The sequence below is a fragment of the Colobus angolensis genome, unplaced genomic scaffold (genome assembly GCF_000951035.1).
Source record: "Colobus angolensis palliatus isolate OR3802 unplaced genomic scaffold, Cang.pa_1.0 Scaffold106, whole genome shotgun sequence".
Taxonomy (NCBI): Eukaryota; Metazoa; Chordata; class Mammalia; order Primates; family Cercopithecidae; genus Colobus; species Colobus angolensis.
The window spans coordinates 515,308-540,047 of record NW_012111586.1 but is presented as its reverse complement, the minus strand read 5'-3'; the positions used below and the strand labels follow the sequence as shown (position 1 = coordinate 540,047).

Below are 24,740 nucleotides of genomic sequence, written 5' to 3'. Positions count from 1 at the left end.
CAGCAGGGATTATAGGAAGCTGAGGCGGGTGGATCATTTGAGATCAGGAGCTCAAGACCAGCCTAGCCAACATGGTGAAACCCCATCTCTATTAAAAATATAAAAATTAGCCAGGCAGTAGTGGCGCGCGCCTGTAATCCCAGCTACTCGGGAGGTTGAGGCAGGAGAATCGCTTGAGCCTGAGAGGTGGAGGTTGCGATGAGCCAAGATGGGGCCACTGCAGTCCAGAGTTTGGGCAAGAGAGTGAGATCCTGTCTCAAAAAACAAACAAACAGAATTGCTTAAGATGTTTTTCAGAAACAAATTCCAGCAACCAGTTTGAAGACCCCCAGAGAGGAACAGCATCAGCATGAGAATTTAGCTTCTTCATCTCCCTGTCCCATGACTTCACCCTGGACTCTTTGACCTGTTAACCATCTTCACATTTTGGCCCAATCCAAAACCCTTAAAAACCCTGACCCTAAGTTCCTCAAGGAGATGGATTTGAGGTTTCCTCCCATCTCTTCATTTGATGACTCTACAATTAAACCTCTTTCTCTGCTGCAACCCAATGGCTTGGTGTATTGACTTGCTGTGTGCATTGGGCAACAAACCTATTATGGTACATGTAATGTAATTCCAATTAGAAGAAATTCCAGGACAGGCAGAAATCAGAACAGTGGCAACTTGGAGGGAGGTGGGAAAAGCAGTAGGTGCAGATCAACTGCAAACAGGTCATAGAGGACTTTAAGGGACAGTGGAAATATTCTGTATCTTTTTTTTTGAGATAGAGTCTTACTGTGTCATTCAGGCTGGGGTGCAGTGGCATGATCTTGGCTCACTGCAATATCTGCCTCCTGGGCTCAAGTAGTCCTCCTGCCTCAGCCTCCCAAGTAGCTGGGACCACAGATGTGCACCACCATGCCTGGCTAATTTTTGTATTTTTGGTAGAGACAGGGTTTCACCATCTTGTCTGGCCTGGCCTTGAACTCCTGAGCTGAAGCAATCTGCCCACCTCAGCCTCCCAAAGTGTTGGGATTACAGGCGTAAGTCACTGCGCCTGACCCTGTTCTGTATCTTCAATGGGGTGGTGGTAATATGGACACAAACATTTGTCAAAACTTATCCAATTGTATATTTAAAAATCTTTGCGTATATTATATGCAAATTATATCTCAAACAAAGAATATTGGGGAAAATTTCATCAGAACCTCTGTCCCCCATCAATACTAGACTCAATGCTAACGAGGATGTGGTAAAATTGCTACTCTTACATAATGAAAGCAGAAGAATTTGGTAGTGTCAGAGGCATTTGAACCAGAGTAACTCCATGTTGACTAAGGGCTGGGTAAAATGAGAATGAGACCTGCTGGGCTGCATTCTCATGAGGTTAGGCATTCTTTTTAGTCTCGCTTTGTCGCCCAGGCTGGAGTGCAGTGGTGCGATCTCGACTCACTGCAAGCTCCGCCTCCTGGGTTCACGCCATTCTCCTGCCAGGAGCTCGCCACCAAGCCCGGCTAATTTTTTGTATTTAGTAGAGACGGGGTTTCACTGTGTTAGCCAGGATGGTCTCGATCTCCTGACCTCATGATCCACCCGCCCCGGCCTCTCAAAGTGCTGGGATTACAGGCGTGAGCCACTGCGTCCGGCTGAGGTTAGGCATTCTTAAATCACAGGATGAAATAGGCAGTTGGCACAAGATACAGGTCACAAAGATCCCCGTGATAAAACAAGATACAGTAAAGAAGCCAGCCAAAACCCGCCAAAACCAAGATGGCAATGAAAGTGACCTCTAGTCGTCCTCACTCCTCATTATATGCTAATTAGGATGTATTAGCATGATAAAAGACACTTCCATCAGCGCCATGACAGTTTACTAATGCCATGGCAACATCTGGAAATTACCCTATATAGACTAAAAAAAAGAGGAACCCTCAGTTCTGGTAAATTCCTGTCCCCTTCCCAGAAAGCACATGAATAATCCACCCCATATTTATAATTAAGAAACAACCATAAAAATAGCCAGCCAGCAGCCCTCGGGGCAGCTCTGTCTATGGAGTAGACATTCTTTTATTTCTTTACTCTCTTAGTAAGTTTGCTTTTCCTTTACTGTTTAGACTCGCCCTGAATTCTTTCTTGCGTGATTTCCAAGAACCCTCAATTGGGTTCTGGATTCAGGACCCCTTTCCGGTAATAGTAGGATACTTCGGAATGTTTGTCAACACATTTTAGGATCTATAGTTCTATAAAAATAAATTTAAAAATGAAAAATATAATACCAAAGTGATTTTTTTCCAGCATTGTTTTGAATAAAAAAATTCAACCATCAGACCAGTGAGTAATTCTTAACCAAATTAGGATTATGTCGTGAGAGTTAATTCCAGCAGGTCTAGGATTAACCTAAACTGTTTTGCTAAAGTGCCTGTTTGGCACTGACTGTTGGTCAAGCATATTACAGAGGGAAACAGAAAGATTAAAATAGTGTGTGGCTTCATAACCTCAGGTCCAAGTTGTTTCATGGCAGTTTGTATCAGTTTATCAGCATTGTTTTTTGATAACAGTGATAATGATGATTTGCACCTGGTCTCGTTGAGACCCCCAAGAAGTCTTTGCTCTTGAAGCAGGTTACATGGCAGGAATATGCTTATGTGAACAACAGAATATAAAAAGTATTTAATAAAATCTCAGCTGAGACTTGGTTTTTTACCAGGGCTCCCTGGTTGTGAGGTGGTCAGTGCACACATGAGTGGTTCCTGATCTCAGAGAGGAAGTACATCCAGCCACGGCCCTTACAGAGGGAACACCAATGCAGCTGCTGCCTGACTTCTCTGGGCACCTTGCTGTGAAACACACATGGGCTCTAATGCATATTCTTCCTCTAATGCTGTTTCTATATTATACCCTATTCCTGAAATAAGGTATACATTTGTGAGCACTGTAATTTTAGGTTCTGTTAGTCTGTTAGCAGTTGTACCCTGTTTAACTGCTGCTGTTAGTGCAAGGGTGTATCAACTTCATGAAATATTAAGTTATATGGAAATAGCAAATTTGAAGACTATAGCAACAAAGCACAATGCTTATCAGATGATATTAAGAGAAAGACAGTATAAAACTTTTATAAAAGCTATGATAATAAAACCATAAAATTATGTTTGTTGACAAGACACTAGGAGTGAACTTGGGAGAATGTCTGCATAAGTTTTGTTTCATTCAAAAATTTTATACTGATCACAGCTGAGAGGTGTGCCATAAATAATTATGAAAAAAATATTACACTGGGCACAGTGGCTTACGCCTGCCTATAATCCCAGCATTTTGGGAGGCCAAGGAAGGAGGATCACTTGAGGCCAGAAATTTGAGACCAGCCTGGCCAACATAGTGAGACCCCTGTCTCTATAAATAAAAATTAAAAAGTGAGCTGGGTGTGGCTGCACGTGACTGCAGTCCCATCTACTCAGGAGACTGAGGTGGGAGGATCACTTGAGCCCAGGAGGTTGAGGCTGCAGTGAGTTGTGATCGTGCCACTACACTCCAGCCTGGGTGACAGAGTGAGATCCTATCTGAAAAAAGAATTTTTTTTTTGCAATGTTGTTTCATTATATGTAAAATGAAAAAAAAATTAACTGCCTAAAAGCCAAATGTCATATTACCTTCGGACAATGGTATTAGACTGATATACATATATGTATATATGTATGTATGTATGTAGGTATGTATAGAAAGAGGGAGTATTTAAGTATCATATATGTAACAGATATTATATATAACACCTATATGATATACATATTACTAATATTCTGTATCAATTCTCTAAAATAAAAAACAGCTCTTTAAATGAGGAGAGGGTGGTTCAGGCTGAGGAAAGTATGTGAGGTGAAAAAAAGTGTGAACGCAAGTGAGAAGGGTGTATTTGGGGAAAAACAAGTTCAATATCATCAAAGCTCAATGAATGGTAATTCCCTTCTCCCTCCCTCTCTTGAGAAGAAATTAAGCCCCACATCCCTAGGAAAAGCCCTATGGATAGCACTTTTGGAAACACAGGAATTTTATGATGGCCCTCTTGAAAGGCTGCTTCAGTGAGCAGCGCACTATTTAGCCCTAGAGCTGGTTGAGCAAGAAATAACTACTCCATATAGTTTTCTTCCAAAGAGAACTTGTCTTTGTTTACCTCACATGGACATTAAGCAGCTTCAGTAATCGCAAATATTCTTCATGTAGAGCTTCCTTCTCCTGCTGTAGCTTAGACAGCTTCTCTGACAATTCTTGGTTGCTTTTGATGTGCTGAAAAACATTGGAAAATAATGAGAACTCTGACCTGACAAAGGTATGATGTTGAAGAAATGCAAAGTCTTTCTGGTTAAAAAAAAAAAAAAAAAGCTTATAGTCACTCCAGCTTCTGAGATCATAGTAGCTTCATGGGATTCCTGTACTTCCAGATTTCCTGAAAGTCAGCGACTATTTCCCTTGCCTTTTGCTTCCCCAGCCTTCCCAATAATTTTATAAGCATCTAATTCCCTTTATTAAAAATCTTCCAAGGCCGGGCGTGGTGGCTCACACCCATAATCCCTGTATTTTGGGAGGCTGAGGCAGGCATATCGCTTGAGCTCAGGACTTTGAGACCAGGCTGGGCAGTATGGTAAAACCCCATGTCTACAAAAAAATATAAAAATGTGCCAGGTGTGGTGGTGTGTGCCTGTAGTCCCAGCTACTTGGGAGGCTGAAGTAGGAGGATGGCTTGAGCCTAGGAGGCAGAGGTTGCAGTGAGCTGAGATCACGCCACCACACTCCAGCCTGGGTGACAGAGCCAGAACCTGTCTCAAACAAAACAAAACAAAACAAAAAAACAAAAACATCTCCCAGCTTAAAGTATATAAAGTGAAAGCTGTTCTCTTGAATTGATTAACTCTGATAAAGTATTTGGTTCTAGAAGTCACTACAGTGATGAGAAACTCAAAGTTAGGAATTTGGGATTAGTTATCTGACCTGGCTAGCTTTGAAGGTGATATAATCTTGTCACTAGTTCTAGCAAAAGAATCCATGGCAAAAGAATTGATTATCACTTATAGTTGCTGGTAATGAAGTACTTGGGAAGACCACATGAGTGGTATAAAAAATGTTATAATGGAATTGAGGACTACAAGGATTGTGAGGTGGGCTAGCCACATCTGACCATGTTACTGAGCTTAGAAGAAAATGTCCAACTTGGGGATTTAATTACCGGAACAAGGCATTGTCTGAGAACCACAGACCTTCTATGAGTGTCCTAAAATAACTTCTCTCTTGTAGTCAGAAGACCAATATATCCAAAAACCAAATCCCAAATATCAAGTGGATTGCAGAATTACAGCACCAATTGATTTCACAGGCTTGCCAGGTCTCTTATGTGAGAAACGGGGCTGTGGGAATGCATGGAAACCTGAGAATTGAGAATGAAGACATCTGAGAGGACTCTAATGACATTGAACCCCCTGGACCTCCAAATTCCACAGTGCCTCTCTTGCCGGCACAAGCAGTCCCTCCTCTCCTAAGGAGATTAAGTTTGAAGATTCTGTGATGATTTCACCCAAGGCACTTACCTTGTAAGGGGATGCCTATTGTCCTCGAGGCCCACCTCTATACCACTACCACTTCTCATTGTCTCCAATCCTGTAACTACAGCTGGATCCCAGCACGCCATGGTGAGTTGGAGTTAAGTGTAGGGACTGACTTGGGGACAGCCATACTGAAAGAATGGCAAGATTTTGCCAACTTAAATTGGCAGAAACTCTAGGAGTATATGCAGGAATGTATTTGTAGGGAGTTACACTAGTCAGTGCCCCTAAGCCTTGAACAACATGAGAGTTAGGGGCACTGATGCCCCACACAGTTGAAAATCTGAATTAAGATTTTTTTGACTCCCCACCAAATTACTAATAGCCTACTGTTAACTAGAAGTCTTATCAACAATGTAAGCAGTTAACACATATTTTGTATGTGTATCATGTATTATACTCTTGCAATAAAATAAGCTAGAGAAAATAAAATTTTATTAAGAAAATCATAAGGTAGAGAAAATATATTTACTATTCATTAAGTAGAAGTGGATCATCACAAAGTTTTTCATCCTCATTGTCTTCATGTTGAGTAGGCTGAGGAGGAGGAGAAGAGGAGGAATTGATCTTGTTATCTCAGGGGTGGCAGAGCTGGAAGAGGTGGAGAAGGTGGCAGGGAAGGCAGGAGAGGCAGGCACACTCAGTATGACTTTACAGAAATACACTGTGTAATTCGACTTTTTGACTTTTTCATTTCCCTAAAAATATTTCTATATGGTACCAATCCTTCTTTCACTGTTTGTGTTAGTTTCAATGCCTGTATCATATAGAAAGGTCCATATTGTAAAATAAGTCAAAAGCAATCTCGGATATTTGGAATCCTTCTGCCAGATTGTCTAAGGTCAATTTGTTTTCTAGTATTGCTTTTTCTGTTTTCTTCCTCATCATGTGGCACTGGTTTGAAAGTGCTTATCTCCATCAAGTTGTCTTATTGTAATTCCTCCTCTGGGTGTGGTGCCTATTTGCTCTTAAATTTCTCCAAGATTCATATATTGAAACCTTGTACTCCCCACCTTTTTTTTTTTTTTTAAAACCATATCCACAGTCTTTTTCATGATTTCCCTGATAGGCTCTGTTGTAAATACTGTGAAGTCATGCCCACATCAGGACATAGTACTCTCCAGCAGGAATTTGTTGTTTTGGGTTTGATGGCTTTCACGGCTTTTTCTATAACAATGATGGCATCTTCATGCCTGTCACTTGCCACACAAATAAACTAAAAATGACAAAAATAAAAACAAACAAACAAAAACAGTGATGGCATCTTCAGTAGTGCAATCCTTCCAGACTTCTTTATCAGGGTTCTCTTCCATAGTTGACAATCCTTTCCATAGAGTACCATGTGTAATGAGCCTTAAAGGGCCTTATGACCCTGGTCCAGAGGCTCAATTACAGACATGGTGTTTGGGGCTGAATTATAGACATGGTAATGAGCCTTAAAGGGCCTTATGACCCCGGTCTAGAGGCTGAATTACAGACATGGTGTTTGGGGGCAAGTAGATCACTTTAACATCTTTGGTGTTGAACTCATGTGGTTCTGGGTGGCCAGGGGCATTTGTCCAACATCAAAAGAACCTTAAAAGGCAGTCCCTTGTTACCAAGGTACTTCTTGACTTCAGGCAAAAAGCATAGATGGAATCAATCTAGAAAACGAGTTCTTGTTGTCCAGACCTTCTTTTTATACAACCAAATGACTGACAGCTGTTGTTTACCTTTTCCCTTCAAGGCTTGGGGATCAGAAGCTTCATAGATAAGGGCAGTTCTGACAATAAACTCGACTGCATCTGCACAAAACAGTTGAGTCAGCCTTTCCCTTCCTGCCTTAAATCCGTGCTCACTTATTTTCCTTACTAATAAATGTCCTTTGTGACTTTTTTTTTCTTCCCAGAATAGGGCACTTTCACCTGCATTCAAAACCTGTTCAGCAGATATCCTATTTCCTCAATGATTTTCTTCCTTTCTTTCTTTTTTCTTAGAGACAAGTTCTTGCTATGTTGCTCAGGCTGATCTCGAACTCCTGGCCTCAAGTAATCCTCCTGCCTCAGCCTTCCAAAATGTTGGGATTACAGAAGTGAGCCACTGTGCCTGGTCACAATTATTTTCTTAATGGCATCTGGGAACTCACCTGCTATCTCTCAGTCGGCAGAAACTGCATCTCCTGTTTTCTTGACATTTTTAAAGCTAAACCTCTTCCTAAAATTAACAAACCATCCTTTTTAAAGAGAAACCTCTTCCTAAAATTAACAAACCATCTTTTGCTGGCATTATTATTTTTTGGAGATTGGGTCTTTCTCTGTTGCCCAGGCCAGAGTACAAAGGTGCAATCATATCTCACTAGAGCCTCAAACTCCTGGTCTCAAGAGATCCTTCTACCTCAGCTTCCCTAGTAGCTGCTACTTTGCTAGCTTTAAATTCTCTAACTTAAAATTATTCACTTTCCTTTTTGTTTAAATTGTCATATAATGACTTCTTTTTTTCTTGAGTCATATTAGAATCTATAGATATGTCTTATAGAAATCCTGCACCAACATAAAAGCTGCATTTTCAATATGGATAAAAAGGTATTGCACAAAAAATGCATGGTTTTTAAGCCTGCTAGCATAGCTGCAGCAACAGCTTCATGAATTTGCTTTTCTTTTTTAATAATGGTCCTCATGTTGGATTCATTTATCTTGAAATGTCGAGCAACCACAGTTGCAGACCTCATCTATAGTACCTATTAAGCAATTCAGCTTTTTATTGTAATGTCATAATTTGTCTTTGTTTCTTGGCAGCATTTCCGACATCACTAGTGGCTACTTTGTATGAGTCCCATGCTGTAATTTAAGGTTTATGGTATTGCACTACACACAGTGAAAAATACTTGAGACCCATGAGAGATCTCTTTTTAATTCAACACAAAATTTACTGATGAGAGGAGACTGCTCATGCAAAGAAGAATGGTGTCACATGGCATTTTAAGAGGATAGTTGCAACATGTGAACTCACTACAGGCCAAGGCAGGTGGATCACCTGAGGTCAGGAGTTCGAGACCAGCCTGACCAACATGGTGAAACCTCACCTCTACTAAAAATACAAAAATTAGCCAGGTGTGATGGGCGGGTGCCTGTAATCACAGCTACTAGGGAGTCTGAAATGGGAGAATCATTTGAATCCGGGAGGCGGAGGTTGCAGTGAGCCGAGAGTGCACCACTGCACTCTGGCTTGGCAACAGAGTGAGAATCTGTCTCAAAATAAATAAATAAATAAACTTACTGCAATACCAAAAGGCAGGGGCTATGAAATTATTACAGCAGTACAGTGTATACTACAGTTAATTTTATGCAGTTATGATTTAATACTGTGTCTATATTTATTTACCTTTCTCTCAGCTGCAAATGATGCTATGTATGGTCTATAAGTGTTTGTGTGTGTGTTTTCATAAATATTAACTTTATAATAGAGTTATGTATACTTTATGGTAGTAAAGATAAAATAGTATCTACATATATGCTTTCACGACGTGTCTAACTTTTTCAATGTTTCTAAGCTATGTGGCTCATCTGCAAGCTTTTTCAAATTCTGGCAAATCTTCAGAAAAATTTCCAAAAGAATCTGCATACAAGTGAACCAACACAGTTCAAACCCATGTTGTTCATAGTCAACTGTAATGTTAAATAGGCTGAATTTATTAATATGAATGCACTTATTGGACATTCAGGATTTAATGTGTTAATTTGAACATCTAAGAGTGACCTTGGGCCAGGCGCAGTGGCTCATGCTTGTAATTCCAGCATTTTGGGAGGCCAAGGCAGGTGGATCACTTGAGCCCAGGAGTTCAAGACCAGCCTGGGCAACATATTGAAACTCTGTCTCTACATGCAATAATAATAATTTAAAAAATAGCCAGGCATGGTTGCACGTGCCTGTAGTCCCAGCTACTTGGGAGGCTGAGGCAAGAGGATCACTTAAGTCCAGGCAGTTGAGGCTGCAGTGAGCCATGATGGCACTACTGCACTCCAGCCTGGGCGACAGAGTGAGACCCTTTCTAAAAAAAATAGTGACTTTGCTCTTTTGATTGACTGAAACTTGGACACAAAAGTGACTTATATTAAATGATATCAAGCTGCCAAACTTCTTTGGCATAAGGGAGAGAAAGGAATCCAAAAGTTTAAGCAGATGGGAAATTTGGAGTGGGTTTAAAGTTACTCTTCATAACCATGGGAATCCAAAAGATACTCCCCTCACCAAGGCTTTACCAAATAACACTGGTAAGAAAGCACCAAATTACTTGAAATGCTATATAATGCTAACCTATTGAGGATAATAGTGGCGGTGCTAACATTGAAATGGCTCCCTGATTTTAATGGGGATGATGGTACTACACAGTGTCAGAGGTCAAGCAGCAGTGCTTAACTTCCAGATACAAGGTAAGTATTATTAATGTTAGTAGGAAACTGGGCCAGAGATACAATCAAAGGGTTTGACCTATTGCTATCTTGTCATAGTTAATTGATAACAATGACTGTAGGACTAAAATATACAGGCAGCCAATTAAAGTCTTACTTGAAATGTATTTTCAAACAAAGAAGTAAGTAAATAAATAAATAAATAGAACCCCTTAGGTCTGGTGAACAGAGGCCCAACTTAAATGGTAAGAATGGAAAGTAATGGCCTCTTCTTTTTCAATCCCTAGGCCTGGGTCAGCCCACAGATGCAGAGTCCTTAGAATGATGGGAATGCTAGGTTTTCTAAAGGAAAAACCCTGTGATACTGACACAAATATGTGATCTTCTCCCAAACATTCCCCAAAGAGGACCTGTAGTCTCTTATCAAAGTGACTGGGCATTGGAGAAAGAGAATTATATAGACTTTTGGGGAACTGCAGTACAGTGATTCCGAGTCAACACTAATACCTTGGAATCCAAAACACCATTTAATTTCACAATTCAGAGTGTGGACCTTAAGGAAATGAGGTGAAAAATGGAGTTAAAAATCACAGTGTATCTTAGGACACGTCTGCAGTGATTCAATGGCTACATGTATGTTTCTGAATCTCCTCAGTGGCTATTTCCCTAATTCTTCAATGTATAGTCAGAATAATCTGGAATAGCAGACTCTCCATACTGGCTTTCAACCTGAGGAGTGAGGGCTGTTGATGGAAGAAAAGGCCAAGTGCTTGGAGTTGCCTCTTTAGATTCTGGAACCAACATACACCACATTTGTTCCTTCAACTCATTTAATTTAATTTAATTTTTTAAGAGACAGAATCTCACTCTCAAATGCCTTTCTAAAATTAACAAACCATTCCTTGCTGGCATTATTATTTTTTAGAGCTTGCGTCTTGCTCTGTTGCCCATGCGGGGGTGCAGTGGTATAATCATAGCTCAGTGCAGCTTCAAATTCCTAGGCTCGAGTGATCCTCCCGCCTCAGCCTCCCAAGTAGCTAGGACTACAGGCATGTACCACCCAGCTAATTAAAAAAAAAAATTGGAGAGACAGGGTCTTACTATGTTGCTCAGGCTGGTCTCGAACTTCTGGCCTCAAGCAATCCTTCCGCCTCAGCCTCCTAAAGTCCTAGAATAACAGGTGTGAGCCACCATGTGTGTCCCTTCGACCCCTTTTTTAAGTGAGGGCTACAAGTTTTTAGTGGTGTCCAAAGCAAGACATTTTTCTTGCTTCCAAGTTTTGGCAGTTATGAATAAAGCTGCTATAAACATCCATATGCAGGGTTTTGGGTAGGCATAACTTTTTCAACTCCTTTGGGTAAATACCAAGGAGCATGGTTGCTGGATCATATAGTGAGAGTACATTTAGTTTTGTGAAAAACCAGCAAACTGTCTTCCAAAGTGACAGTGCCATTCTGCATTCCCACCAGCAATAAATGAGTGCAAGGATATTGCTTCATATGCTTGCCAGCATTTGGTGTTGTCAGTGCTCTGGGTTTTGGTTCATTCTAATAGGTATGTAGTCGCATCTCATTGTTGTTTTAATTTGCATGTCCCTGATGACATATGATGTGGACGTTTCCCATATTTCCAGTTTACTGACAGCATTTATAGTGAATGGATGTTGGATTTTGTCAAATCCTTTTTATGCATTTGCCACGGTTTGAATGATGGTGTTCCCTCCAAATTTCCTGTTGAAACATAATTCCCAATGCAACAATATTAAGAGATATGGCCTTTGGGAGGTGATTAAGTCATGAGGGCTCTGTCCTCATGAATGGAATTAGCATCCTTCTAAAAGGGCTCCCAGTTGAAGGGAGCCCCCTCTTACCCTTTTGTCCTTTCCACTATGTGAAGACACAGAGTTCCTCCCCTCCAGAGGGTGCAGCAACAAAGTGCCATTTTGGAAGCAGAGAGCAGACATCATCAGACACCAATACTGCTGGCATCCCAATCTTAGACTTCCCAGCCTCTAGGACTGTAAGAAATAAATTTCTGTTGTTTATAAATTACCCAGCCTCAAGTATTTTGTTATAGCAACATAAACAGACTAAGACGGCATCAATAGATAGAATCATGTGATTTTCCTTTTTAGCTTGTTGATGCAATGAATTATATACTTTATTTTCAAATGTTGAACCAGTTTTGCATACCTGAGATAAATCACTTGATCATGGTGCATAATTCTTTGTATACATTGTCGGATTTGGTTTGCTAATATTTTGTTGAGGATTTTTATATCTACGTGAGAGATACTGGTCTATACTTTTCTTGTAACGTCTTTGGTTTTAGTATGAAGGGAATTCCAGCCTCATAGAATTAATTAGGGAGTATTCCCTCTGCTTCCATCTCCTAAAGAGACTGTAGAGAATTGATTTAATTTATTTCTTAAATGTGTGGTACAGATCACCAGTGAAACCATTTGGGCCTGTTGCTTTCTGTTTTAGAAGGTTAGTATATGGATTCAATTTCTTTAATAGATATAGTTCTATTCAGATTGTCTATTTCTTCTTGTGTGAATTTTGGTAGACTATGTCAAGCAGTTGGTCCATTTTATTTAGGTTATCACATTTGTGGGCATAAAGTTGTTCATAATATTTATTGACAATTGCTCTAATGTTCATGGCATCTGTAGTAATGTTCCCTCTTTCATTTCTATTATTTTTAATTTGTAATTTATGTCCTCTCTCCCTCTTTTTTTCTTTTTCTTTTTTGTTAGCCTGGCTAGAGGCCTATCAATTTTATTTATCTTTTCAAAGAGCCGGTTTTTAGTTTCGTTGTTCTATTGAGTTTCTATTTAAATTTCATTGATTTCTTTTTCTTTTTCTTTTTCTTTTTCTTTTTTTCTTTCTTTTTCTTTATTTTTCTTTGAGGGGGGAGTGAAAAAAATTAGAACAAGATAAGGAAATAAAAAATTTCAGTGACCACGTGTATCACTTGAGATACCAGGGATTATGAAGATCAGAGAAGATTTAGGAACTAGAGTAAATAGATCTCTCTTCCAGCCCATCGTTTCCAATCTCTTTTGGACTGCTTTCAGAAAATGCAGATCATTACATAATAAACATTTTACATATAAATAATTTTTGTCCACTCAAAATTTTTTTTACACAAACATCACCATGTTAGATAATTTCATTGATTTCTCCTCTAATTTTTATTTTTTTTCTGCTTACTTTGGATTTAATTTGCTCTTCTTTTTGTAATTTTCTAAGGTCGAAACTTAGATAATTGATTTTAGATCTTTTTTTTCTCTTCTGTATATTTTCAAATACCCTGTCTTGAGCTCACTGATTCTTCTGCTTTATCCATTCTGCTGTCAACAGCCTTCAGTCCATTTTTCAGTTCAGCAATTGCATTTCTCACAGTTCTAGGATTTCTGTTCAATTTTTAATAATTTCAATATATTTGTTGAATTTATCTGATGAATTTCTGAATTTCTTTTCTGTGTTATCTTGGAATTCACTGAATTTCCTTAAAACTGCCATTTTGAATTCTTGATCCAAAACCTCACACATCGCCATCTTGTTAGGGCTGGTCCACTGTCTCTTGCTTTGTCTGTTTGGGGAGGTCATGGTTTCCTGTTTGCTGCTGTTCTTTTGGGCTTACATCTTTGTCTTCACGTTGAAGGATTAGTTATTTATTCCAGTCTTTGCTGACTGGCTTCTTTTGGTCTTTCTAGGGTATGTTTGCTTAGAGGTTCTTTGAAGTTCACCTGTTGAATCCCCTTTACCCTAGGTCACTGCCTCCTTTTCAGGACTAGATGGGTGCCTTAAGCCAAGGTTTGCCTCAGTTCTCCAAAACATATGGAGTGCTGCCCATCCTGGAATGTGGTTGGGGGTGTCCCAAAATGGGATTCCCTGGCTATGTGGGAAGGCTAGCTAGAGGTTCATGCCCAGAAGATTCATGGACTGTGCCTCATACAGCATGGTGATGCAGAACAGCCACTCTGATTTTGCATCTCCTTTGGCTGAGATAAACAGGACGATTTTGTGGGCTGGGGTTGTTAGTCCCAATCCCTCTCTTTGTTTCAAGCTGCCTTCACGGGTTTTTCTCCCTTCAGACACTCACAATGCTTCCCGTCTTTCTTCTCTTCTAATATATACATTCAATGCTATAAATGTCCTTCAAAGAACCACTTTCCAACAAATTTTGATAAGTTGTATTTTCACTTTCATTTAGTTCAAAATATTTTGAAATTTCTCTTGTGATTTCTTCTTTGACTTTTGTCTTTACAAGTCTGTTGTTTAATCTCCAAGTATTTGGGAGTTTTTCAGCTATCTTTCTGTTAGTGATTTCTAGTTTAACTCCATTAGGGTCTGTATTAGTCAGTTCTCACACAACTATAAGGAAGTACCTGAGACTGGGTAATTTATGAAGAAAAGATATTTAATTGACTTGCAGTTCCACAAGCTATACAGGAAGTATGACTGGGAGGCCTCAGGAAACTTACAATCATGGTGGAAGGTGAAGGGGAAGCAAGACATGTCTTACCACAGCGGAATTGGGGAGAGAGAGAGAAAGAGGGAGGGAGGGAGGGAGAGACAGCGCAAGAGTGACAGTGACAGAGAGAGAGAGAGAGAGAGAGAGAGAAAGCGCACAGGGGGAAGTGTTACACACTTTCAAACAACCAGATCTCGTGAGAACTCTGTCATGAGACAGCACTAGGGGGATGGTGCTAAACCATCAGAAACCACTCCGATGAGCCAATCACCTCCCACAAGGCCCCTCCTCTAACACTCAGGATCACTAATCAACATGAGATTTGGGTGGGGACACAGAGCCAAACCATATCAGGGTCTGAGAGCATGCACTGCATGATTTCTGTTCTTTCATGTCTGTTGATGTGTGTTTTATGGCCCAGAATGTGGTCTATCTTGATTAACGTTCCATGAGAGCTTGAGAAGAATGTGTAATCTGCTGTTGTTGAATGAAGTAGTCTATAGAAGTCCACTATATGGCTGGTTTATAGTGGTGTGGATTTCAGCTATGTCCTCACTGATTTTCTGCCTGCTGGATCTGTCCATTGCTGATAGAGGGGTATTAAAATCTGCAATGATAACAGTGAATTCACCTACTCCTCCTTGCAGTTGTATCAGTTTTTGCCTCACATATTTTGACATTCTTTTGTTAGGCACACACATATTAAAGATTGTTTTTGTCTTCTTGAAGAATTGACCTTTTTAATCATTGAATAATGTTCCTCTTTATCCTGGATAAGTTCCTGATATGATTTGGTTCTGTTTCCCACCCCCACCAAATCTCATGTTGAATTGTGATCCTGAGTCTTGAAGGTGGGGCCTGGTGGAAGGTGATTGGATCATGGGGGTCGTTTCTAATGGTTTAGCTCCATGCCCCTAGTGCTGTCTGGTGATAGAGTTGTCGCAAGATCCAGTTGTTTGAAAGTGTTTTGCACCTCCCACCTCACTCTCTCTTCCTACTCCAGCCATGTAAGATGTGCCTTGCTTCCCCTTTATCTTCTGCCATAATTGTAAGTATCCTGAAGTCTCCCCAGCCATGTAGGATGGTGAATCAATTAAAACTCTTTTCTTTATAGATTACCCAGTCTCAGGTATGTCTTTATAGCAGCATGAGGACAGACTAATACACTTCCCTTGCTCTGAAGTATGTGCTGTCTGAAATGAATTTAGCTACTCTCACTTTCTTTTGATTAGTGTTAGCATGTTACATCCTTCTCCATCCATTTACTTTTAATTTACATGTGTCTTTATATTTAAAGTGGGCTTCTCATAGACAACATATAGTTGAGTTTTGTTCAACTTTGACCAATTTAGACATTCTCTTTTAATTGGTGCACTCAAATCATTGATGTCTACAGTGATTATATATAATTGGATTGATATCTACCATATTTATTACTGTTTTCTATTAGTTGTTCTTTGTTGCTATTTTTGTCTTCCATGCTTTTTATGCCTTTTGTGATTTTAATTGAGCATTTAATATGATTCCATTGTCTCTCTTTTCTTAGGGTATCAGTTGTACTTCTTTCTATTTTTTCTAGTGGCCCTAGAGTTTAAAATATACAACTAACCCAAGTCTGCTTTCAAATAACACTATACCACTTCACAGGTAGTATGAGTACCTTATAATAAGAAGATAATCCTAATTCTTCCTTCTTGTCCCTTATATCATTGTTGTCATTAATTCACTTACACATAAGCATATCTAAGTGTACATATGTGTGTGTATATATATTTATACACACAATTATATATGACACACATAATCAAATACATTGTTGCTATTATACTGAACAACTTATCTCTTAGATCAACTAAAATTTAAAAATGAAACTTTTTACTTTACCTTCACTTATTTATTCTCCAATGCTTTTCCTTCCTTATGTAGATCCTGGTTTCTGGTCTATATTTTATTTCCCTTCTCTCTAAAAACTTCTTTTAACATTTCTTGCAAGGTAACAGATTCCCTTAATTTTTTTGTCTGAGAAAGTATTTCTGTTTTACTTAGAAACAATTTTTTGTTGTTGTTGTTGAGACAGAGTCTTACTATGTTGCCCAGGTTGGTCTCAAACTCCTGGTCTTGAGTGATCCTCCCATCTTGGCCTCCCAAAGTACTGGGATTACAGGTGTGAGCCACCACACCTGGCCCTCACCTTTACTCTTTTTTTTTGAGACAGGGTCCCACTCTGTCACCCTGGCTGAAGTGCAGTGGCATGACCAACTTGGGCATTCTCTTTTAATTGGTGCCTTTAAACCATTGATGTCCAAAGTGATTATTAATATAATTTGATTTATATCTACCATATTTATTACTATTTTCTATTAGTTGTTCTTATTCTTTGTTGCTACTTTTGTCTTCCATGCTTTTTCTGCCTTTTATAATTTTAATTGAGCATTTTATATAATTCAGTTGTCCCTCCTTTCTTACTGTATCAGCTCATTGCAGCCTCAACCTCCTGGGCTCAAAAAATCCTTCCACCTCAACCCACTCCCAGACCTCCACCTCCACCCCCAGTAGCTGGAATTAGAGATGCATGCCACCACATCCAGCTAATATATATATATATTTTGTAGAGATAAGGTTATCACTATGTTGCTCAGATTGATCTTGAACTCCTTGGCTCAAGAGATCCTCCTGCCTCGGCCTCCCAAAGTGCTGGGATTACAGGTATAAGCCACCATGCCCATCTTCCCTCACTTTTGAAGGATAATTTTGCAAGGTACAGAATTCTAGGTTGGTAATTTTTTCTGTCAATACTTTACTATTTATGTATTTCTTTATTTCACAGGCCAGAATGCAGTGGCGCAATCATGGTTACTGCAGCTTTGAACTCCTGGGCTCAAGCGATCCTCCCACCTCAGCCTCCCAAGTAGTTGGGATTGCAGATGGTGCTCCACCACACCTGGCTAAGGTTTTTTGGGTTTTTTTTCCACTTTTTTGTAGAGATTGGAGTCTCACTATGTTGCTCAGGCTGGTCTTGAACTCCTGGCCTTAAGTGATCCTCCTGCTTCAGCCTCCCAAAATGCTGGGGTTACAGGTGTGAGCCACTGTGCCTAGCCATTTTGTTTTAAAAGGCAGATCCTTGCTTTGTCCCCTAGACTGGAATGCAGTGGCATGATCACAACTCACTGCCGCCTAGACCTTCGGGCTCAAGCAGTCCTTCTCCCTCAGTCTCCTGAAGTGGTATAGTGTTGTTTGAAAGTGGACTTGGGTTAGTTGTATATTGTAAACTCTAGGGCCACTCAGCTGGGACCACAGGTGTGCACCACCATACCCAGCTAATTAAAAAACTTTTTTTTGGTAGAGATGGGTTTCACCATGTTGCCCAGGCTGGTCTCAAGTGACCTTTCTGCCTCGGCTTCTCAAAGTGCTGGGATTACAGGTGCAAACCACTGTGCCTGGCTTCAACACTTTAAATATTTCACTCCACTCTTCTCTTGCTTACATGGTTTCTGAAGAAAAGTCGGAAGTAAGTCTTATCTTTGTTCCTCTCTGGGTGAGGCTGTTTATTTTTTCCTCTTTCAGGATTTTTTTTTCTCTTTGATTTTCTGTCATTTGAAAATTTTATGCCTAGATGTAGTTTTTCAGGCATTTATCTGCTTGATGTTCTCTGAGCTTCCTGAATCTCTGGTTTGGTGTCTGACATTAATCTCAGGAAATTCTCAATCATGATTATTATTTCAAATATGTCTTCTGTTCCTTTCTCTATTTCTTTTCCTTTGGTTATTTCCCATATATATCTATCATACCTCTTACATTTATCCCACAGATCTTAGATATTCTGTTGTTTTTGTTTGTTTGTTTTCGCATTTTTTTTGTTTGCTTTTCAGTTTTGTAGATTTCTATTAAGATGTCCTCAAGGACAGAGGCTCTTTCCTCAGTTGTATGCAGTCTATTAATAAGCCCATCAAGGTATTCATTTCTGTTACAGTGTTTTTGATCTTGACTTAAACATCAAAAACACTGTAATGGAATTTCTATGTGGTTCTTTCTTAGGATTTCCCTCTCTCTGCTTGCATTGTCCATCTCTTCTTGCATGTGGTCTACTTTATTCATTAGAGCCCTCAGCACATTAATCATAGTTATTTAAAATTTCTGGTCTGATAATTTCAATATTCCTGCTGTATCTGAGTCTGGTTCTAATGTTTACTCTGTCTGCTCAAACTGTGTTTTTTGCCTTTTAGTGTGTCTTGTAATTTTTTCTTGATAGCGAAACATGATGCATTGGGTAAAGGAAACTGCTGTTAAATGGGTCGTTAGTGATGTGATGGTGAAGTGTTGGGATGGATGGGTGGCATTCTATAGCTCTATGATTAGGTACAGTCTTTTAGTAAGCCTGTGCCTCTGGACTGTGAACTTCACATGTGCTTGTTTTTTTCTCCACCCACCTCCCTTTTTGCGGGACAAGATGGCTAGAGTTGGCTGGAGTTGGATATTTCTATTTCCCTAGGTCTGTTAGCCTCTGACAAAACCCCAGCAGCTTAGGCTCTGGTTAGTTTCTCCTGCGGGCTGACCTTGTTAGGAAGTTTCAAATGCTCCCCTTCTCTCCCCGTGCTGGAAGCAAAAGGGGATTTTTCTCAGATATTCACTATAAGAACCTGGTATGCTAAAGGAGGTAACACTCACAAATGTGTCTAAGTCCCCTAATGACTGGGTCCCTCTGGAGTTTCTCTCCCTCAGACTTGATACGCTGAGCCTCCAGCAATCCACCATTTACTGTAGGTTTCCGAACCTGAGCACTGGCCCTCATGAAGGTTTTGCTCCAGTAAGTTGTGATTGTCTGTATTTGCCTATAGGTATCTCTAATTTTCGGGGTAGTGGTTTGGACTGTAACCTCTCTCCTCTGAAGGATCTAGGGAAATGCGTTGATTTTTCAGTTTGTTTGACATTTCACTTGTTGTCAGGATACAGTGACAACTTCCAAGCTTCTTACATGCTGGATCAGAACCTAGAAGTCTGTTTCACATGTTTTCGCTCACCACAGGGCATTTGCACCAGAGGCGTCTCTCAATAATCAGTTGGAACAAACAGTGCTTTCTGTACATGTCAATTAGCCTCTTTCTAGCACCCATTTGCCTGCTTAGTGGGCTCATGGACAAGGTGCATGATAGCAGGAATATATATTTTTCAGGGAGTCACTAAGGCTAATCCACTTAATTTGCCAAACGCCAAGATCCCAATATAAATGCTGAGCAAGTAATATGGCACCATCTCCTGGGAGAACCAGCAGGCAACCTGATAGCAGGTTCATTACCTTTCTATCATGGATAGAATGACAATTTGCTCTCAGTGGACTAGAGACTTATTTTAAATATGGATTTGCTTTTTCTTTTGTTTTTCTTTTTCTGAGACAGCATCTTGCTCTGTTGCCCAGGCTGGAATGCAGTGGTGCAATCTCAGCTCACTGCAACTTTTGCCTCCCGGGCTCAAGCGACTCTCCTGCCTCAGCCTCCCGAGTAGCTGGAATTACAGGCATGCGCCTCCACACCCGGCTAATTTTTGTATTTTTAGTAGAGAGAGGATTTCTCCATGTTGGCCAGGATGGTCTTGAATTCCTGACCTCAAGTGATCTGCCCCGCCTTGGCCTTCCAAAGTGCTGGGATGGCAGGCATTAGCCACCACGCCTGGCCTGGATTTGCTTTTTCTGTCCATAATGCTTTTGCCAGGACCACCATCTGTGGACTTACCAAATTCTTTATTTCTTGTCATGATATATAACTCAGATCTAGACTTGTAGTAATAATAAAAAAAACCCGAAACATTGCTTCTGACCAAGAAAATCATTCTACAGTAAGAAAAGTGAAACAATGGCTCATATAATCATATGATTCATTGGTTCTACCATATATCCTGTCATGCAGAAAAACCAATCTGGAAAAAAAAAAAAAAACAGTGAAATTACCTATGGAAGACTTAGCTATGACGCTGGCCGGGTGACAACACTTCATAGGTTTGAGGTGCTGTCTTACAAGATGATGTATAAACTTTTAACTGTGATTGATACATGATATTATTTCTCCCCTAGCCAGAATACATGAAAAGGGACCAAGAGATGAAATTGGGAGTGGCTTCTTATGCCAATACTCATTAGCAAAATGTGTGCTATTGTATTACTGGTAGTTAACTTTATAATTTTTTCTGTTTTAATTTTTAAAATTTTCATTTCTTATTTTATTCAGAGCAGAAGACCATGATGTTTTAATTTAAGAAATGAGGTCTTGCTATGTTGCCCAGTCTGGAATACAGGGGCTATTCACAGGTGCAATCATAGCATAGTGAGCCTTGAACTTCTGGCCACAAGCAATCCTTCTGCCTCAGCCTCCTAAGCAGCTAGTACTATAGGCACATGCTTAATTATAAGTTCCTGGCTTCTAATTAAGCTTTTTCTTTTTTCACTTGAGGTCTCACTCTGTCACTCAGGCTACAGTGCAGTGACACAAACATAGCTCACTGAAGCCTTGACCTCCTGGGCTCAAGCAATCCTCCCACCTCAGCCTCCCAAGTAGCTAGAGCTGCAGGTGCACACCATCAGGCCCAGCTAATTAAAAAAAATTTTTTTTGTAGAGACAGGGCCTTGCTATGCTGCCTAGGCTGGTCTCAAACTCCTGAGCTCAAGCAGTCCTCCCACCTCAGCCTCCTAAATCATTGGGATTACAGTTGTGAGCCACCACATCTGGCCTATAATTAAGTTTTAATGTTATAGTATATCTATACATGTGGATTGAGACTGAAGTAAATGAACATCACCCCAAAATAATCATAGATACTGATTGGACTTTGAGTATTCTTTATTTTTATGCAGACAGTGTGTCTTTATATGACTTATAGTGCATCATATTAAGTGGAAGCATGATATTCTTCTTGTAGTTTAGAAGTTAAGCCACAAGGTAAAAGCATTGTATGGATGCTGAGTATCCAAAGTGGACTGTGCTAGAACTCAACATGACTCCACTCTTCTAAGGTTTCCCCTGGGCCATGAGCTTGGAAGCCTGAAAACTGCATTTTCCAGACTCCGCTGCTAGCAGGGATCAAGTGTAGTTTCTGCAGATGAGAGGAACTTGCACACAATTTGGAAAGCATAAGGGAAGGAAAAGTAATTTTTCTTGTGTTACTGTGGTATAATACATACATATTTTGATCTTTGTCCTATTTCCCGGCCTGCTGCTCCTAAAACTCTTGGAATCTCTGAAGTTGTAAGTGTAAACTAATGAGAAGACTGATGGCAGGGGGTGGGGAGACTCTTGGGTAGCCTCAGGATGTGGGCAGGTTGCCAGGGGTACCACTATATGATTAGAGAGTTGGAACTTTCAGCCTCACCCAGAATTCCCAGGAAGGGAGAGGGACTAAAGGTTGAGTTAATCACTAACAGTTAATGATTTAACCAATCATGCCTACATAATGAAGGCTTCATAAACCCCCAAAAGGACAGGGTTTAGAGAGCTTCTAGGTTGCTGAATATGTGGAGGTCCTGGGAGAGTGGTGTGATCAGAGGTCATGGAAGCTCCACATCCCTTTCCACATGCCTTGCCCTATGTATCTCTTCCATCTGGCTGTTCCTGAGTTGTATCTTTTTATAATCAGCCAGTAATCCAGTAAGTCAACTGTTTTCCCAAATTCTGTGAGCCATCCTAGCAAAAGATCAAACCCAAGGAGAGGGTTGTGGGTACCTCTGATTTATAGCTGGTTGGTCAGAAGCATAAGCAAAAACCTGGACTTGCAATTGGCATCTCAAATGGGGGCAGTATTATAGGACTGAGACCTTAACTCATGGGATCTGATGCTATCTTCAGGTAGGTAGTGTCAGATTGACTTACATTTTTGTACATCCAGTTGGTGTCCACAGAGAATTGGAGAATTTCTTAGCATGGGGAAAAACTCACATAACTGGTGTCAGAAGTTGTATTTGGCCATTTTTGCATTGCTATAAAGGGATACCTGAGACTGGGTAATTTATAGAGAAAAGAAGTTTAATTGGCTCATGGTTCTGCAGGATACAGAAAGCATGGTGCCAGCATCTGCTCAGCTTCTGGTGAGGGCCTCAGAAAGCTCACAATCATGATGGTAGGTGAAGTGGGAGCAGATATGTCATATGGTGAGAGGAGCAAGAGAACGGGGAGAGGTGTCACATTATTTATTTATTTATTTATATTTTAAATTTTATTTATTTATTTTTTGAGACAGGGTCTGGCTCTGTTGTCTAAGCTGGAGTGCAATGGCATGATCTCAGGTCACTGCAAATTCTGCCTCCCAGGTTCAAGCCATCTTCCCCACCTCAGCCTCCTGAATAGCTGAGACTACAGGTGCATGCCACCACACCCAGCTAATTTTTGTATTTTTTTGCACAGATGGATTTCTCCATGTTGCCAAGGCTGGTCTCAAACTCCTGAGCTCAAGTGATCCACTCACCTTGGCCTCCCAAACTGCTGGGATTACAGGCATGAGCTACCATGCCTGGCTACATACTTTTAAACAACCAGATCTCATGAAGAGCACACTCACTATCAGGAGGACAGCACTAAGCCATTCATGATGGATGCACTCCAATGACCCAAACACCTCCCTCAGACCCAGCCTCCAACAATGGGGATTACATTTCAACATGAGATTTGGAGGGGACAAAGATCCAAACTGTATAATTCCACCCATGACCCCTCAAATTGCATGCCTTTCTCACACTACAAAATACAATCATCCCCTACCAATAGTCCCCGAAAGTCTTAACTCATTGACCATCAAGTCCAAAGTCCTAAGTCTCTTCTGAGACTTATCTCCTTCCACTTATGAGCCTGTAAAAATCAAAATAAGTCATTTACTCCCAAGATACAATGGTAGTACAGGCTTTAGGTAAGCATCACAATTCCAAAAGGGAAAAATTAGCCAAACAAAAGAGTCAGGTCGGGCACGGTGGCTCAAGCCTGTAATCCCAGCACTTTGGGAGGCCGAGACAGGCGGATCACGAGGTCAGGAGATCGAGACCATCCTGGCTAATACGGTGAAACCCCGTCTCTACTAAAAAATACAAAAAACTAGCTGGGTGAGGTGGCGGGCGCCTGTAGTCCCAGCTACTCAGGAGGCTGAGGCAGGAGAATGGCGTAAACCCGGGAGGCGGAGCTTGCAACGAGCTGAGATCCAGCCACTGCACTCCAGCCTGGGCGACAGAGTGAGACTCTGTCTCAAAAAAAAAAAAAAAAAAGAGTCAATAGGCCCCATACAAGTCTAAATCTCAGCAAGGCAGTCATTAAATCTTAAAGCTCCAAAATACTCTCCCTTGACTCTATGTCCCACATCCAGGGCACAATGGTGCAATGGGTAGGCTCCCAAGGCCTTCAGTAGCTCTTCTCCTGTGGCTTTGCAGGCCGCAGCCCTTGTGGCTGATCTCACTGGTTGGAGTTTGGTGTCTGAGGCTTTCCCAGGTACAGGGTGCAAGCTGCCTGTGGAGCTACCATTCTGGGGTCTGGAGGGCAGTGGCCCAGTTCTTATAGCTCCAATAGGCAGTGCCCCAGCGGGAACTCTGTGTGGGGACCCCAACCCCACGTTTCCCCTCAGCATTGTCCTATTAGAACTTCTCTGTGAGGGCTCTGCCCCTGTGGCAGGGTTCTGCCTGGGCACCCAGGCTTTCTCACACATCATCTGAAATCTGTGGGAGCTGCCAAGCCTCCTTCACTCTTGCAATCTGTGTGCCCACAGGTTTAATACCACATGGAAGGCACCAAGCCTCATGGCTTGCATCCTCTGGACAGGCAGCCTTAGCTGGGGTCCTTTGAGCCACAACTGAGATGTAGTACCCTGCTGGGATTGTTTCTCTGCCACATGGCCAGGCTGCAAATTTGCTGAATTTTAATGTTCTGCTTCCCTTTTGAATATAAGTTCTAACTTTAAGTCATTCCTTTCCTCCCATATCTGATCATAGGTTGTTACAAGGAGTCAGGCCACATCTTGAATGCTTTGCTGCTTAGAAATTTCTTCTGCCAGAGACCCTAACTTACCACTCTTAAGTTCAAACTTCCACAGATCCTTGGTACATGAACACAATGCAGGATTTCTTTGCTAGGGTATAACATGAGTGATGTTTATTCCAGTTCCCAATAACTTCCTCATTTCCATCTGAGACCTCACTAGGCTGGCCTTTACTGTCTATATTTCTATCAGTATTTTGGTCACAGCCATTTTTTTTTTTTAATTTATTTTTATTATACTTTAAGTTCTAGGGTACATGTGCATAACGTGCAGGTTTGTTACATATGTATACTTGTGCCATGTT

At 40.7% G+C, this 24,740-nt stretch overlaps 1 protein-coding gene across 1 annotated transcript in view; it reads right to left on the bottom strand.

Annotated features, from left to right (window-relative positions):
• CCDC30 (coiled-coil domain containing 30) overlaps window positions 1-24,740 on the bottom strand; it is a 117,883-nt gene that overhangs the window by 37,821 nt on the left and 55,322 nt on the right. The window contains exon 10 of the mRNA XM_011944997.1: window positions 4,148-4,260. Within this exon, the coding sequence (XP_011800387.1) occupies window positions 4,148-4,260 (113 nt within the window). The remainder of the gene's footprint in view (window positions 1-4,147; window positions 4,261-24,740) is intronic.